This window comes from Antechinus flavipes, chromosome 4 (assembly GCF_016432865.1).
Source record: "Antechinus flavipes isolate AdamAnt ecotype Samford, QLD, Australia chromosome 4, AdamAnt_v2, whole genome shotgun sequence".
In the NCBI taxonomy this organism is placed as follows: Eukaryota; Metazoa; Chordata; class Mammalia; order Dasyuromorphia; family Dasyuridae; genus Antechinus; species Antechinus flavipes.
The window spans coordinates 102,035,211-102,053,642 of record NC_067401.1 but is presented as its reverse complement, the minus strand read 5'-3'; the positions used below and the strand labels follow the sequence as shown (position 1 = coordinate 102,053,642).

The 18,432-nt window shown below is 36.8% G+C and overlaps 1 protein-coding gene across 1 annotated transcript in view; it reads left to right on the top strand.

The window, feature by feature from the left end:
- Positions 1-3,818: 3,818 nt before the first annotated feature.
- NUP133 (nucleoporin 133) overlaps positions 3,819-18,432 on the top strand; it is a 65,291-nt gene continuing 50,677 nt past the window's right edge. Inside the window, exons 1-2 of the mRNA XM_051993621.1 lie at positions 3,819-5,710; positions 16,635-16,753. Coding sequence (XP_051849581.1) covers positions 5,526-5,710; positions 16,635-16,753 — 304 coding nt within the window. The 5' untranslated portion in view covers positions 3,819-5,525. The remainder of the gene's footprint in view (positions 5,711-16,634; positions 16,754-18,432) is intronic.

The window sequence follows — 18,432 nt, the reverse complement described above, 5'->3', positions numbered from 1 at the left end:
GATTAGTGTTGTTTCTTCTCTAAGTGTATATTGGGGCACCAACTACACATTCAAGTATGCAAATTCAAGCATAAAAACAAAATTTTGCAATACAAATTTGAAAAAAATAGAAATTTCCTTCTATTTTATATTAAAAAGCACTTCGGATACTTCATCATTTAGATTATTTTTCTTTTAAAATATATTGTATTTTGTTTTTTACAAATCATGTATAGTATCTTTCAGCCATCTGAAGTTTATATGTAGAGTAGTTGATTGCCATGGCAGTACATCCATTTACAAATTCTGAAAACTTTTGAAGTTAATAGTATTGGCTCTAAAAACAACTAAGCAGAGTCACATAGATTATGCAATTGCTGCTAATTCTGGAAAATAAAATACCAGAGAACTCCCAGAAGTAATGTCCCAACTGTTAGCTCTGAGAAATAAAATAACCAAAGAGTGAGAGCAGCTATGTAATCACTGTTAACTCTAAAAATAAAAAAGAATCAAGTTATCAAAACTATAGTTAACTCTGAAAAATAAATTAAAAATAAAGAGTTAGCAATGGTCACAAGCAAAAAGCTTTATTCTGTTGGAGGAGGGAGATTAAAACACATGTGCTAGAGCCTCCTCTAGCAGAAGACTTGTTTTAGTGGGACCAACCTTGATACTTGTAGCAGAGGCTAGACGGTGAACTGTAGCCATGACCAAGAGGGTTAACAACAATGAGATAAATTTGATTTTAGCAGAGCTTTGTGACTAGAACATGCTTCCTGCAGGTTTTTGTGCTCAGGTGCCATCTAGGGCTGGTGGGGAAACAATTCTGGGATTTTGTTATAACAAGAGTTCTTTCAGAGGGTGAGGGCAAAGAATTATTATTCTAAGCTCAGAGCACAGCTTGTTTGCTGGGCCTTAGCTTTGGAAAACAGGGTGTCTTCTAATAGTAAAAAGAAAGAAGTGGTATTGACAGGGGGATCCTGAAAATATTCAAACATTAACTGTTATGTCAGACACTTCACTAAGCAGTTGGGATATAAGTACAAAAAGGAGTGCTTCTGTCCTAAAGAAGCTTACAATCTAATGGAGAAGTCTACACACAAAAGAAAGCTGAAAAGATGTGGGAGGAACTGTGAAGATACTGACAGCAGGAGAGGGAAAAAATGGTGGAGAAGCCAAAGAGGTTCAAAATGAATGCAGCCAGATGGAAAATGAGATGTCTTTAAATGGAAATGTGTAGATAACTTGGTTTGATTTACTTTTAATGGGACAATTCATTTGGATGTTGAAGGATTTGTAGTTTAGCAACTCAAAATGGATTGAGAAAGTAGTACAAGAATTCCAATCTAAATCATCCTTGACAATTGTTTAAATGATCCACATAATCTAAATTCTTTTAAATTTTCTATGAGATAGGTTCCCCACTAGTCAATATGTACAATAAACTAGGTAATCTAATAATGTTATCAAGCCTTCACCCACAGAGTTAGAGACTCAGCTCTAGGCTCTAAATGTTACTCCCCTGTCTACTCTCATCCTGGCTTGGGCAGCCACTTGTAATACATTGATCTTCCCAAAGTAAATTCCAATGATTTTTTGTTACCTCCTGGCTCAAATACAAAAGCCTTTGTCCTTTAAAGTCCTCCATAATCTGGTCCCTTCCTATTTTTCCAATCTTCCACTTTTAACTCCTCCACACACTCCTCAATCCAGTGCCACTGGTCTGAGCTATTTCTCATACAAGACTCTCCCTCCATCTTCAGATCTTCATTTTTGGTAGTTGTCCTTTTTGCTCGTCAATTTTCAGCTAAAATCACATCTTCTGTAAGCTTTTATTGGTATTAAGGTTAGTACTTTCCCTTGGGATTATCTCTAATTCATCCTGTATGTATCTACTTAATTATTTGTGGTCTTCCCTCCTCCCCCTTAAATGTGAGCTCTTTGAGGACTTTTTATGCTTTTCTTTCTTTTGTATCTCCAGAACTTACCTGGTACATAGTCCATGTTTACAAAAATGCCAGTTGACTATCAAACCAAAGTTTGGAGCAGAGCAGAGTTAGGGGGTGTATGAGAAACAGCTAGTAAAATTTTCTGTTTCCTCAAGATAATATTTTCTATGCTTTTCTTTCAGTGAAACTCAGAAAAAGCTGGATATATTCTTTCATCTACTTCACCTCTCAAATCTCATTCCTTTATGATATGGCTTCTGACTTGTTCTAAGATCAACAATGCTTTCATTAGAAGATCATATTTTTTCTTAAAACATATTTTTATGAATATATATGTAGTTTTCTTTTTTGGAGACAATTGGGAGTGACTTACCTAAAGTCACGTAGTTCTCTGAGACTGGATTTGAATTCAGGTTCTTCTGATTCCAGGGCTAATGCATTGTGCCATTGGATATCTGCAATTTTTACATCATCTACATTTGCCAATCTATCTCCTCTTCAGAAAGCCCTACCTTATGATTCTAACTTTATCCTCTTTTACCTTTTACTCTGGTATAAGCTTCAGTTCTTAGTACAGTTCCTGACACATAGTAGGTGTTTAATTAGTGCTTACTGACCGACTGGGAATGATGAAATTATGAGGATTCAAGTGTAGTTGGCAAAGAAAGAATGAAGTATTGCTCTGATGCAGGCAGGGAGGGGCACTGAGGGGGATTAGCTTAGTCTCATGATCTCACTCTCTGTGGAGGTCTCACCCTCCTTGCTATGTCTGGTCAGAAATCCAAGTTATATCAACCTCCTTAGGTTAAATTTCCCTATAAATCTGTCCATGGCTCACACCATCTTTGTGGAATCCCTCTTAGGGTCATGGCCCACTATAACACTCTGCCTGGTGGTATCTTTCTCCTTACCCCTCACCTATGCTATGTGATGTCTCTCATCCCCACGATGTCTCCCCCACTGTAGCTCTATTATTTCTCCTTATGGTTAACTCTTCTAGTGTGCGAAATTCTATAGATTTAGCCTGTCAGCTAAGGGCATATTCTAACCTCATGGGGTTTTCCCTTTTTTCCTGGTTAATCATCAATTCCATTGGGGAGTTTATCTTTTCCATCATTATGTGTTAAAACCCCTTTCCTTCCTAACTATATGCTCTATTTCATATTTACCACTCCTGGTGTCTATTGTATCTCTTTGTCTGTTATCTCTTCTCCTAAATAAATCTACCTTTTATCAAAGAGAACAGTCATTGTGAATTCTTCACATGAGCTAACCCCCAACATTTGGTGCTTACAATCTCAACATTTGGTGCCGAATCCCAAACACATCATTTGGAACCAGCAATTGCTCTTCTAAACTACATAAGGAACAGTTAAGCAAATCAATACAGCCATAGCTACTACAAAGAGCATGCTAAGCAATTACTGTTTCTCCATCCACCACCATTCTCCTAACTTCCCAGATGGAAAACTCCCTTCATTAGACCCCATTTTCCTGAGTGCATTATTTCCCCATTAGAATATATGTTATTTAGGGTCAAGGGCTGTGTCTTTTCCAGGTCAAAGACTAATATATATTAAGTAGTCCCTTAATAAATGATTATCCTTTTATTCATTCAAACGGGCCATTACAGTGCTTTGAACTTTAAGTGCCCAATAAATACTTGATGAAGTAACCAACTACCTAAGTGGAAAATTCGACAGATGCAATCTTAGCTAGAAAGGACTCAGGGGTCAATCTGTCCAACCTCCTGATTTTATAGACGAGGAAACAGAAGCCCTAGGAGAGTGATTTGCCAAGGCAACTAGCATTTATTTGGTCCCTACTATATACTGGGACTTGTACTGAGCCCAGGAGGTTATAAAGAAAGGCAAAAGATATCCTTTGCTTTCAAAGCATTTATTGTAGAATGGAGACAAATGAAAATAACTGTGTTCTACTATGATAAATTACAGAGAGAATCAACGGGTCCGGGAAATTATTTGACACTATGTGACAGTGAGAGAGAGGAGGACCTGCACAGTGGGGGTAAGGGTCGTAGAGCCAGAGAAAGGGCATAGAAGGAAAACCAAGGCAGAAACGAGAGGATCAGGCAAGTACCCAACGCCAGTCTGCATTTAAACCCTGGTACTGTCTCTACAGCATCTATGCAGCTGCCCCAAAAGGTCTGGAACAATCATTGTAGCATTTATACATCACTTTAAGAGTCTGCAAAACATTTGGAACTATGCTCAAAAAGTTATCAAACTGTGCATACCCTGTGCTACTACTGGGCTTATACCCCAAAGAGATACTAAAGAAGGGAAAGAGACCTGTATGTGCCAAAATGTTTGTGGCAGCCCTGTTTGTAGTGGCCAGAAACTGGAAACTGAGTGGATGCCCATCAATTGGAGAATGGCTGGGTAAATTGTGGTATATGAATGTTATGGAATATTATTGTTCTGTAAGAAATGACCAGCAGGATGAATACAGAGAGGCTTGGAGAGACTTACATGAACTGAAGCTGAGTGAAATGAGCAGGACCAAGAGGTCATTATATACTTCAACAACAATACTATATGATGATTGATTCTGATGGACCTGGCCTTTCTCAGCAATGAGATGAACCAAATCAGTTCCAACAGAGCAGTAATGAACTGAACCAGCTACACCCAGTGAAAGAACTCTGGGAGATGACTATGAACCACTACATAGAATTCCCAATCCCTCTGTTTTTGTCCACCTTCATTTTTTATTTCCTTCAATTGTACACTATTTCAAAGTCCCACTCTTTTTATACAGCAAAATAACTATATGGATATGTATACATATATTGTATTTAACTTATACTTTAACATATTTAACATATATTGGTCAACCTGCCATCTGAAGGAAGGGGGTGGGGAAGGAGGGAAAAAGTTGGAACAAAAGGATTTGCAACTATCAATGCTGAAAAACTACCTATGTATATATTTGTAAGTAAAAAGCTATTTTTTAAAAAAAAAAGTTTGCAAAACGCTTTACAATTTTTTGTTGTTTTCCGTGTTGTCTCTTTTGACCCTCACAACCCCGTGAGGAAGGTGCCATTCTTATTCCCATTTTATAGATGAGAAAACTGAGGCGGAGATTTAAGTCAGATTAAGTCTCGGCTAAGTAGCAGAGACAGAATTTGAACTCGGGTTGCTCCACCTCGCTACTGGGCGAGCAAGTAGGATTTCTATAAAGAATCCTTTTCCCATATACATGGGCGGCTCGTGATGCTTCTCTATACAGTCTCTCGCCCCGCTTGTTCGCGGGCCTCCATCAAACATAAAGAAGCCTGGGGACCCTTCGTGGGAATTAAGTGGTAGTTTCAGGGTCTTTGTCTAAAAACCACCGAGTTCTGCAGCTTAGCCACAAATAGGACGCACACAACTTCCGGGACGAAGGTGAGATTTCCGGTTCCACTTCCGCCATTATCCCGTCAAACGCGATCTGCTCTCTAGACCCAATCACGCGGCCGGAAAGCCTCGGCGGGCGCGGGTGTCGTGACGTCATACCAACGCGCCTAATATTCAACCGACCCGCGTTTCCTTTAGCTCTCGTGTTTTGGAGCGGCACAGCTCCTCACGTCCCGTCATGTTTTCCGCTGCCTCTGCCTCCCCGCGGACCCCTGGGCCCGGGGTCCGCAGGGGTCCTCTGGGAGGTACCACTCCCGGCTCCACGCCCCGCACGGCGAGTAGGAAAGGCCTGGCGCTGGGGTCAGCCGTGGGCTCTCCCGGACTGTTCTCGCCGGTTAGCCGCCGGAGCTCCCTGAGCACGCGGTAAGTGATTTCTCCCCTCCTCCCTCCCCCTCGTGCCTTCTACGTGTCAGTGCGCGGACTGTCTCATGCCAGCCGTGGGACTGAGCGGGTAACCTCCCCTCGCGCTCATCCTTTCTCCTGGAATAGCCTGACGAGGACGGGGCTTGTGTCCCAGAGCCCCGCCCTCGGCCCGGCCTCGCCCCGCCTTAACGAATGCTTGTTGCTTTGAGTTTAATCTTGTCTTGGAAAGGGCGGAGAAAAGCGCCAACACCAGGGAGCTGATGGAATACCTGGGAGCCACCTGACAGTCGCTGCTGGAGATCCAATCCATACCTGCAGAAAGGATCTCCTCTTGTGATAGGATAATACAGGAGACTGAGAAGCAGTTCTGTTCTCTGACCTAAGAGGCCATTGCCTTGTCTGACCTCTCTCCTCTTCCCTCTGTCTCCAGTTTATGTCATTCCCAGTCCACAACACCTATGTCAGCAAAGGCTGCCCTGCAACTCCTTTAGATGTTATGAGTCACAGTTGTGGAGGCTCTTGGAGAAGTCCCTTGTCCCTTTAACACCTCCCAAGGCTCCTCCCCAACTCCACCACACCACCCCAAAAACTTTCTCACACTCAGCAGCAGAAAATGTAGGCTGTTATTGGGCGCTTGTCATCATTGACCCATATTGACAGAGGTTTTTATGGCTTACTTAATGCTTTCCGAGCCAAAACCCTGAGAAGTCCACTGTGTAAATATGCCTTTTTTACTAATGCTGGAACTGAGTCTCAGGTTGTGATTGGTTGATGTGACAGCTGAAATGTTAGTCATCCCTCAAGTTTAGGTGATTTGATTCCACATCCAGAAGTTATTAGCTATCATTAGTTAAGAGCTTAAAATGTGCTACATACTGTGCAAAATCCTTAAGGAGCATGCATTGGGAAATGGGGGTGGTGGTTTGTGTGTGGAGAGAGACAATGCAAATAACTATATACATTTTTTTAAATTTTATTTTATTTAATAATAACTTTATATTGACAGAATCCATGCCAGGGTAATTTTTTACAACATTATCCCTTGCACTCCCTTATGTTTCGATTTTTCCCCTCCTTCCCTCCACCCCCTCCCCAAGATGGCAAGCAGTCCTATATATGTTAGATATGTTGCAGTATATCCTAGATACGATAGATGTTTGCAGAACCGAACAGTTCTCCTGTTGACAGGGAATAACTATATACATATAAGATAAAGACAGATAAAAATGCATTTTGAGAAGGCACTGTATGAATTGAAAGCAGTGGTAAGGGAGCAAAACTTTGCAGGCTTGGGGAAAACAGTGCAAAAGCACTGAGAGGAAGGCAGGAAATTGAATGTTGTTTTGTGTTATGGGGTTTGTGTGTGTGTATAGAACTGCAAGTAAACCCGCATCATTGGTTTTAGAGTTCATAGAGAGGAATGAAATGTCAGAGAGTTAAATTATGAAGAGCTTTAAATTCCAAACAGGTTTTTATATTTGGTTCTGAAGGTCTGGAAAATTTTTGATTGTGATTTTATTTTTAATAATAGCTTTTTATTTTCAAAATACATGCAAAGATAGTTTTCAACATTCACCCTTGTAAAACCTTGTGTCCAAATTTTTCTCCTTCCTTTCCTCCACTTTCCTCCCCTAAACAGCAAGAAATCCAATAAACATGTAAAATTCTTCTAAATATATTTCCACATTTTTGATTGATTTTCATAATTGTCAAGGTATGTTTAATGAATTTATTAATAATTTAGATCTCTCAGAGCTGCCTTTTCTGTCTTGGGAATCAGGGTCTTACAATGCAGCTTGAAATGGTCAATTAATTCTTAATAGCACTTTCCTGTATGTGTTAAGTAACGTGAATCAAAGATAGTAGAATCTGTACTCTCCACAGAACACTGGTTTTGTCCCCCACCAAGTAACAGCTCCCATGATTTGACACAATCACTTGTTCAAAGTGTTCTCATAGGACTGGAGAACACCCATATTGTTCTGCATTTATAACCTTGTCATTGGAAACCACTGTCCCTGAAAATGATTGTATTGTAATTCACCTTTCTCCTTCTTTCCCTCTCAAAATTAGTGTCTAAAATCTCTTATCTTTCTTGCAACAGGAAGAGGTCTTCTACTCAGAAGAACTTTGCAAATTATTTTTTTCACTGTGAGAGTGATTAATTTAACCTGTCTTTAGGCCTGCTTTGTGGCAAATAGGAAATAAAGGATGCCATTATTGTTCACAGAGCAGAGACATAACAAGTGTGGTCAGATTTATATTTTAGAAAAATTCATTGACAGAGCTTTCTTTACAGAAGATGCTAAGTAGTATTTATCAAAAAACCATCAATAAACATTATCTATAATAGGAATAAGCTAGAAGGCTTCCCAGTACAATCAGGGATAAAGTAAGGATGCCAGTTTCACATCTATTATTTAATGTTTAAGAAATGTTAGCTATAGTAATAAAAGAAGAAAAATAAATTAAAGGCACTTGGTGCATATATGTTTAATATGGATAGTGCTTCATTATCCATGCTACCCTTTAGCAAGATATAGTGCCCTTCCTTATCTCTTTTAATTAGATCAATTTTTGCTTTAGCTTGATCTGAGATCAGGATGGCTACCCCTGCTTTTTTGACTTTTTTGAATTGGGGGATCTAGCTTTATTCCCTTTTATGTATCTTTCATAACCAAAGAGGGTTGGGGAAACCTATCTTAAAAGATTTTATCTTAGAAAATTTTATTTTCAGAAATTTTCTTTGAACAGAATTTGCTATAATGCTTTTCTTCTAGAAATAAGAAAGCAAACATTTTGAACAAGTGACTTCATCTCTATATGTCCAATTTGGATAAAATGCTCTGCAAAATAGAAGACTTCCAGCCAAGATGGTGGAGAGGAGGCACATAGCTGTGTAAGCTCTGCATTTTCTCTCAGAATTCATTTCATGACAAGCCTCTGAATTAATGCTTGACTGAAAAAAAAAACCCACAAATAATTAACAATAGAAGACATCCTTGAAATTCGCCAGGAAAGGTCTGTTTTTGCTCGAGGGTGGGGACGGTTTTAGATCCGGCGCAGCCTGTGGCAGTGAGAGCCCGGCAGGCAGCTCATAGCGGAGCAGACTGGAGTGGGGTGGGGTGTGATCTCAGCCGTCTCTGCGGGAGGAGCTTCGCTACAGGATTGGATACTTTGCCCTGGCAAAGCCATCAATGTCTTGTTGGAACCTCACTGCTGCCCCCTGAAATCTGTAGAGGAAGCTCTGTAACACCACCCAGCCCCTCCCCCAAAAAAGCAAATTCCAATTGGGTTTTTTTTCTTTTTTTCTTTGCTAGTTTGTCTTTGATTCTTCTCTGACAAAATGAGCAACAAATTGAAAAGGACCTTAATCATTGACAGCTACTATATAGATAGAGAGCAGACGCTAAATCCTGAGGAGACTAAAAACAGACTGTCTCCAGGTGAATCCCCAAAGAAGAAGATCATCTGTTCCTCAGCACAAATGAACCTTTAGAAGAAATTAAGGAGAGGGAGACTTGGCAAGAGAGGATGGAGAAGTCATCCTACTCATTTAAAGATAGAGTGGATAAAGAAAGCAAATCCTTGAAAAATAGGATTCGTAACTGGAAACAGAAAACAGCTCTCTAAAAAACAAAATTGGCGAAATGGAAAAAAATTCCATAGAACAAAACAACTCAATTAGACAATTAGAAAAAGATATAAAAAAATGAATGAAGAAAATACTTCATTGAAAATTAGAATCGAACAAATGGAATTGAATGACTCGAGGAGACAACATTAAACAGTCAAGCAAAACCAAAAAAATCAAACAATGGAAAAAAAATGTGAAAAAAAATGGAAATGTGAGGAGGAGCCACAATAAGGATCCTTCTTGGGAAAACAACAGACCTGGGAATATAGATGTAGGAGAGAGATAATCTGAGAATTATTGGACTCCTAGAAAAAATATGATGAAAAAAAGAGCCTCGACACTATTTTCCAGGAAATTATCAAAGAGAACTGCCCAGAAGTCATAGAAATAGAGGGCAAAATAGACGTTTATAATCTCTTTCTTTATGCCTAGGTCATGGACCCATTTTGATCTTATCTTGGTATATGGTGTTAAGTGTGGGTCCATGCCTAATTTCTGCCATACTAATTTCCAATTATCCCAGCAGTTTTTATCAAATAATGAATTCTTTTCCCAGAAGTTAGGGGCTTTGGGTTTGTCAAACACTAGATTGCTATAGTTGACTATTCTGTCTTGTGAACCTAACCTTTTCCACTGATCCACTAATCTATTTCTTAGCCAATACCAAATGGTTTTGGTGACTGCTGCTTTATAATATAATTTTAGATCAGGTACAGCTAGGCCACCTTCATTTGATTTTTTTTTCCATTAATTCCCTTGAGATTCTCGACTTTTTATTATTCCATATGAATTTTGTTGTTATTTTTTCTAGATCATTAAAATATTTTCTTGGAAGTCTGATTGGTATAGCACTAAATAAATAGATTAGTTTAGGGAGTATTGTCATCTTTATTATGTTCGTTCAGCCGATCCAGGAGCACTTAATATTTTTCCAATTATTTAAGTCTGACTTTATTTGTGTGGAGACTTTTTTATAATTTTGCTCATATAATTCCTGACTTTCCTTTGGTAGATAGATTCCCAAATATTTTATGGTATCAACAGTTATTCTGAATGGGCAAAATAGATGTTGAAAGAATTCATTGATCATCTACTGAAAGGGATCCTAAAATCAAAATAAGAAATATAGTGGCCAAATGCCAGAACCCCCAGACAAAGGAAAAAATACCGCAAGTGGCTAGAAAAACCCAATTCAAATATAGAGGAGCCACAATAAGGATTATCCAGGATCTAGCAGCATCCATGTGAAAAGATCGAAGGGCTTGGAATATGATATTCCGAAAGGCTAAGGAACTTGGTATGCAATCAAAAATAATGTACCCAGCCAGAATGAGCATCTTTTTCCAGGGAAGAAGATGGTCGTTCAACGAAATAAGCGAATTTCACCTATTTTTGATGAAAAAACCAGAACTTAACAAAAAGTTTGATCTACAAATATAGAACTCAAGAGAAACCTAAAAAGGTAAAAAGAAATCTTGAGAACTATATTTCTGCTATAAAGATGTATAAAGAATACATGTATACCTTTTTCTAGGAACTAGAGGCGGAAAGGACATTGTACTAGAAAAAGGGTAAAGTGGGAGGTACTGCATCTCACAAAGAGGCAAAGGAAACCTATTATATTTGAAAGAAAGAATGGAGGGGGATGAATATAGTGGGTATCTTACTGCCATCAGAATTGGCTTTAAGAGAAAAATTTTAGACATATTCAATTTATGGTTAAACTTCTCCCACCTCATTGAAAAGTGAGAAGGGAAAAGTGAAAAGAGAAGGAATAAGGTAAGCAGAAGGGAATATGGAAACTGTGAGGGAAAGGAGTAAGATGAGGGGGGGCCTTTAAGCAGGGAGAGAGGGATACTAAAAAGGGAGGGCTGTGAGAAAGAAGTGGTGCTCACAAGTTTAATACTGGGAAGGGGGTTAGGGGGAAAGAAGGGAGAAAAGCATAAACAGGGGTTAACAAGATGGCAAGTAATACAGAATTGGTCATTCTAACCATAAATGTGAACGAGGTAAACTCCCCCATAAAGAGGAAGCGGTTAGCAGAATGGATTAAAAGCCAGAATCCTACAATATGTTGTTTACAGGAAACACACCTGAAGCGGGGAGATACATGCAGGTTAAAGGTAAAAAGTTGGAGCAAAATCTACTATGCTTCAGGTGAAGTCAAAAAAACAGAGGTAGCCATCCTGATCTCAGATCAAGCTAAAGGAAAAAAATGATCTAATTAAAAGAGATAAGGAAGAGCACTATATCTTGCTAAAGAGTAGCATAGATAATGAAGCAATATCATTATTAAACACATATGCACCAAATGGTGTAGCATCTAAATTCTTAAAAGAGAAATTAAGAGAACTGCAAGAATAGATAGCAAAACTATAATAGTGGGAGATCTCAACCTTGCACTGTCAGAATTAGATAAATCAAACCACAAAATAAATAAGAAAGAAGTCAAAGAGGTAAATAGAATACTAGAAAAGTTAGATATGCTAGATCTCTGGAGAAAATGAAATTGAGACAGAAAGGAGTACACTTTCTTTTCAGCAGTTCATGGAACCTATACAAAAATTGACCATATATTAGGACATAAAAACGTCAAACTCAAATGCAGTAAGGCAGAAATAGTAAATGTGTCCTTTTCAGACCACGATGCAATGAAAATTATATTCAACAAAAAGTAGACCAAAAAATAATTGGAAACTAAATAATCTCATACTAAAGAATTATTGGGTGAAACAGCAAATCATAGATAATAACTTCACCCAAGAAAACGACAATAATGAGACATTATACCAAAATGTGTGGGATGCAGCCAAAGTGGTAATAAGGGGAAATTTCATATCTCTAGAGGTCTACTTGCATAAAATAGAGAAAGAGAAGGTCAATTAATTGGTCTTACAACTAAAAATGCTAGAAAAGAAACAAATCAAAAACCCCCAAACACTAAACTTGAAATTCTAAAAATAAAAGGAGAGATCAATAAAATTGAAAGTAAAAAAACTGTTGAATTAATTAATAAAACTAAGAGTTCTATGAAAAAAGCAACAAAATAGACAAACCCTTAGTAAACCTGATTAAAAAAAGGAAAGAGGAAAGTCAAATTGTTAGTCTTAAAAATGAAAAGGGAGAACTCGCTACTAATGAAGAGGAAATTAGAGCAATAATTAGGAGTTACTTTGCCCAACTTTATGCCAATAAGTTTGATAACTTAAATGAAATGAAAGAATACCTTCCAAAATATGGCTTGCCCAGATTAACAGAAGAAGAAGTAAATATCCTAAACAGTCTCATCTTAGAAAAAGAAATTGAACAAGCTATTAACCAACTCCCTAAGAAAAATTCCCCCAGGACCAGATGGATTTACATGTGAATTCTACCAAACATTTAAAGAACAATTAACTCCAATGCTAAATAAACTATATAAAAAATAGGGATTGAAGGAGTCCTACCAAACTCCTTTTATGATACAGAGATGGTACTGATACCTAAACCAAGTAGACTGAACACAGAGAAAGAAAATTATAGACCAATCTCCCTAATGAATATTGATGCTAAAATCTTAAATAAAATATTAGCAAAAAGATTACAGAAAATCATCCCCAGGATAATATACTATGACCAAGTAGGATTTATACCAGGAATGCAGGGCTGGTTCAATATTAAGAAAACTATTAGCATAATTGATTATATCAGTAACCAAACAAACAAAAACCATATGATCATCTCAATAGATGCAGAAAAAGCATTTGATAAAATCCAACATCCATTCCTAATAAAAACACTTGAGAGTATAAGAACAAATGGACTTTTCCTTAAAATAGTCAGGAGCATATGTTTAAAACGTCAGTAAGCATCATATGCAATGGGGAAAAATTGGAGCCTTTCCCAGTAAGATCTGGAGTGAAGCAAGGTTGCCCACTATCACCATTATTATTCAATATTGTATTAGAAACACTAGCCTCGGCAATAAGAGTTGAGAAAGAGATTAAAGGAATTAGAGTAGGTAATGAGGAAACCAAACTATTACTCTTTGGAGATGATATGATGGTATACTTAAAGAACCCAGAGATTCTACTAAAAAGCTATTAGAAATAATTCATAACTTCAGCAAAGTTGCAGGATACAAAATCAATCCCCATAAATCCTCAGCATTTTTATATATCACCAACAAAATCCAACAGCAAGAGATACAAAGAGAAATTCCATTCAAAATAACTGTCGACAGCATAAAATATTTGGGGATTTATCTACCAAAGGAAAGTCAGGAATTATATGAGCAAAATTACAAAAAACTTTCCACACAAATAAAGTCAGATTTAAATAATTGGAAAAATATTAAGTGCTCTTGGATGGGCCGAGCAAATATAATAAAGATGACTCCCTAAACTAATCTGTTTAGTGCTATACCAATCAGACTTCCAAGAAAATATTTTATTGATCTAGAAAAAATAAAAATAAAATTCATATGGAAGAATAAAAGGTCGACAATCTCAAGGGAATTAATGAAAAAAAAAAATCAAATGAAGGTGGCTTAGCTGTACCTGATCTAAAACTATATTACAAAGCAGCAGTCACTAAACTGGTATTGGCTAAGAAATAGATTAGTTGGTCAGTGGAATAGGTTAGGTTCACAAGACAGAATAGTCTTGTTTGACAAACCCAAAGATCATAACTTTTGGGATAAGAATTCATTATTTGACAAAAAGTGCTGGGATAAGTAGAAATTAGTTTGGCAGAAATTAGGCACGGACCCACATTTAACACCGTATACCAAGATAAGGTCAAAATGGGTCCATGATTTAGGCATAACAAACGAAATTATAAATAAATTAGAGGAATATAGGATAGTTTATCTCTCAGACTTGTGGAGGAGGAGGAAATTTGTGACCAAAGATGAACTAGAGACCATTACTGATCACAAAATAGAAAATTTTGATTACATCAAATTAAAAAGCCTTTGTACAAACGAAACTAATGCAAACAAGATTAGAAGGGAAGCAACAAACTGGGAGAACATCTTCACAGTTAAAGGTTCTTATAAAGGCCTCATTTCCAAAATATATAGAGAATTGACTTTAATTTATAAGAAATCAAGCCATTCTCCAATTGATAAATGGTCAAAGGATATGAACAGACAATTTTCAGATTGAAACTATTAGCACTCATATGAAAGAGTGTTCCAAATCACTATTGATCAGAGAAATGCAAATTAAGACAACTCTGAGATACCACTACACACCTGTCAGGTTGACTAAGATGACAGGAAAAAATAATGATGACTATTGGAGGGGATGTGGGAAAACTGGGACACTGATGCATTGTTGGTGAGGTTGTGAATGAATCCAACCATTCTGGAGAGCAATCTGGAATTATACCCAAAAAGTTATCAAACTGTGCACACCCTTTGATCCAGCAATGCTACTACTGGATTTATACCTCAAAGAGATACTAAAGAAGGGAAAGGGACCTGTATGTGCCAAAATGTTTATGGCAGCCTTGTTTATAGTGGCTAGAAACTGGAAAATGAATGGATGCCCATCAATTGGAGAATGGTTGGGTAAATTGTGGTCTATGAGCGTTATGGAATATTATTGTTCTGTAAGAAATGACCATCAGGATGAATACAGAGAGACTTGGAGAGACTTACATGAACTGATGCTAAGTGAAATGAGCAGAACCAGGAGATCATTATATACTTCAACGACAATACTGTATGAAGATGTATTCTGATGGAAGTGGATTTCTTTGACAAAGAAGTCTAACTCAGTTTCAATTGATCAATGATGGACAGAAGCAGCTACATCCAAAGAAAGAACATTGGGAAATGAATGTAAACTGTTTGCATTTTTGTTTTTTCTTCCTGCATTATTTCTACCTTCTGAATCCAATTCTCCCTGTGCAACAAGAGAACTGTTCAGTTCTGCACACATATATTGTATCTAGGATACACTGTGACCTATTTAACATATATAGGACTGCTTGCCATCTAGGGGAGGGGGTGCAGGGAGAGAGGGGAAAAATCGGAACAGAAGTGAGTGCAAGGGATAATGTTGTAAAAAATTATCTTGGCATGGGTTCTGTCAATAAAAAGTTATTATAATAAAAAAATGAAAAGTTTAAAAAAAAAAAAAAACCAGTGTAGAGGGAGATTGGGAGGAGGGATAAAAAGGATGGAGTAGGACAAACGAGAGTGGCTCCTGGCTGGATTCAAGTTGCCGTTTCTTTCCTGTCCACAAAGAATAAAGATCAAGGACTTTTGCTTTTAAAAAAAAAAAATGCTCTGCAAAATGTTTTTGCTGTGGTAGTAGTTGCTTTCAAGAAAATTTGTACTGAACGAGAACTGAATTTCATTTTATTTGTTTCTTACCTGATAACAGTTGAATTAACAACCCTTCAGATAATATAAAATTCCATAATAACAAGTTATTTTATATCGCACAAAGAGCTTTTTTATTTAATCTCATTTGACTCTCACTATCACCCTGTGGAGGTAGGTGCTATTGTTATCCTCATTTTATAGATGAAGAAATTGAGAATTAAGAGATTAAACAATTTGCTCAAGGTCACTCAGTATTTGAGGCACAATTTGAATTGATTTTTTTCCCAATTCCACATCGAGCACTTTATCCAGCACTGTCCCACCTATTTAAAAACTCTTCATGCTTCAGTAAGTGAGCACTGTGCTCATGAAAAAGATATTTGAACTTAATAGTAAGACTCTTGAAATAAGATGATACTATTTCCTATAAAATATAAAATTCCTGAGAGCAATAACTGTTATTTGTTTTGTAGAATACCTTGTATGACATAAATGCTTTGTAAATGTTAAAATGGGAATTTTACTGCATTTTGAATAATTTTAAAAATGAGAAGAAAATATTTCCATTTTATCCTTTTCTGAAAAGAATATTATGGCAATAAAAATCTTTTGTATTAGTGGATAATTGATTCGTTGATTTTCTTGTTTAATAGCATAAGTAAGTATATATCTCACATAAATTCATAGTTTTAGAATGTTAAGGGATCAAGTCCAGTTATATTCTACTGAGGATTTGAGGGTAAATAATTTGTCCAAGTCCAGTCAATGATTTACTAGCAAAGCTGGAATTAGAACCTTGGCTTTTTAACTACCGGAAATATACTTTTTCCACAGTAGCTCATTTTTCCTTGTCCTGTCCCCTGTTACTAGATTTTCTTTAAGCTCAAATTAATCATAATAATAATTTGTCAATAATAAGTTGGTAGAGAAAATTAAATTACAAAAAAAGTTATGAGCCGTATTTTATTTAGCGGAACACCCACAAGAATGGTACAGCACCAGTCCATCAGTGAGACTATCAACTATGATGTCAAAACTTTTGGATCTTCTCTTCCTGTTAAAGTTATGGAAGCTCTAGCACTGGCTGAAGGTAGGTAATTTGGTTATTTTTCCAGTTTAGAAATTTTAAATGAGAGCTTATACTAAGAATAAAGGAACAGAATTTATGATTTGCATCTTGTATATGTTTGACTTTGCTTTTCACAATTGTATTTAAGACCATGGGGATGTAACTAAACTTCAGTAACAAAATGACTTGTCAGGGTTGATTCCAGATTAATCAAATTAAAACCTTAATAGCTTTTACTTTTATTTAGCCAAAATCTAAATCAATATAAAACATTGACTAATACAAATCATAAGTTTAAACCCTGCAAAATAAGCCAATGCAAGATATTAACTATTACAGTAGAAACCAAGGAGGATAGTTATTAACGAAGTCTTGCCTAAAAGTCTTATTGCTGTAATCTTTGGATTGAATTTAGTGAAGGGAGTCTTTTTACACAAGTTTGTACTAAGGTCTTTGACATGTTAAAAGAGGGTTCTGCATCCAGAATGAGAAAGCTTTAACAGAAATTCTAAAATCACAGGAAAAATTACACTTCTATCTTTTAATCAATCATGACTAAAGAGAATATGGAGAAAGAAAAGATTCAAGGTTAGCTACATTGTCCATTTAAGAATTCAATTCTAAATAATGACTGTTTTTTTCCCTATATTCTACACTGTGACTGTGGCCTTCTTGCTATTCTTTGAACATGATACTCTCAGCTCTGAGCATTTTTACTAGCTGTCCTTTTACTTTAGAACTTTTTTCTTCCTCATCTCTTAGTTTCCTTGTTTTCTATCAAGCCTCTGCCAAAATGCTACCTTTTAGAAAAAATGTTCCCAGTCTTTCTTAACTTTAGTGCCTTTTCTCTGAGTGCCTTTTTCTTTCTACTTACCTTGCTTGTACATAGGTACAAGCCTTAGATTGTGAGCTTCTTGAGGGTTTTTTGCCTCTCTTTGAATTCCCAGCATTTAGCACAGTGCCTAGCACATAGAGAATACTTAATAAATACATGCTGACTTTGTTCGGATGTTTTTTCTTAAATAATGGAATATTTATACTTTAATTCACAAATGTTATCATAGTATCCCATGGGTTTTCTAGAATTCTATAAAGGATTTCAGCAATAATTTTCAAGCATCAAAATTTCTACCTTTGTTCTATGTGAATTAAATATTTAAATAGTCTGTGCTAAGTACTAGAGATACAAAAAGAGGGACAAAAAATGGTCCTACGCCTCACAGTCTAATGAGAGAGACACAGCAAACAGCTGTGTATAAATAAATTATATTCAGGATAATTTTTTTTTTTGGACACATGTGGAGTTAAGTGACTTGCCCAAGGTCACACAGCTAGGAAGTGTTGAGTTAAATCTGAGGCCAGATTTAAACTGCGCTGGTGCTCTATCCACTGCACCATCTACCTGCCCCATATACAGGCTAAATTGAAAAATAATCTTAGGCAAGTCACTAAGAATGAGAGGGACTAGGAAAGGTATTTTGCAGAAAGTACAATTTTAGGTGGGTTTTGAAGTTAGGGAAGCCAGGAGATAAATGAGGAAGGGAATTCCATGCATAGGTTACCTGCCAGTGAAAATGCTGGAGTTGGGAAATGGAGTGTCATGTACAAGGAGTAGTCAGTCGATAGACATTTATTAAGTACCTGCTATATGCCAGACAGTGTGCTAAACATTTAGTATACATGATTATACTACAAGAATG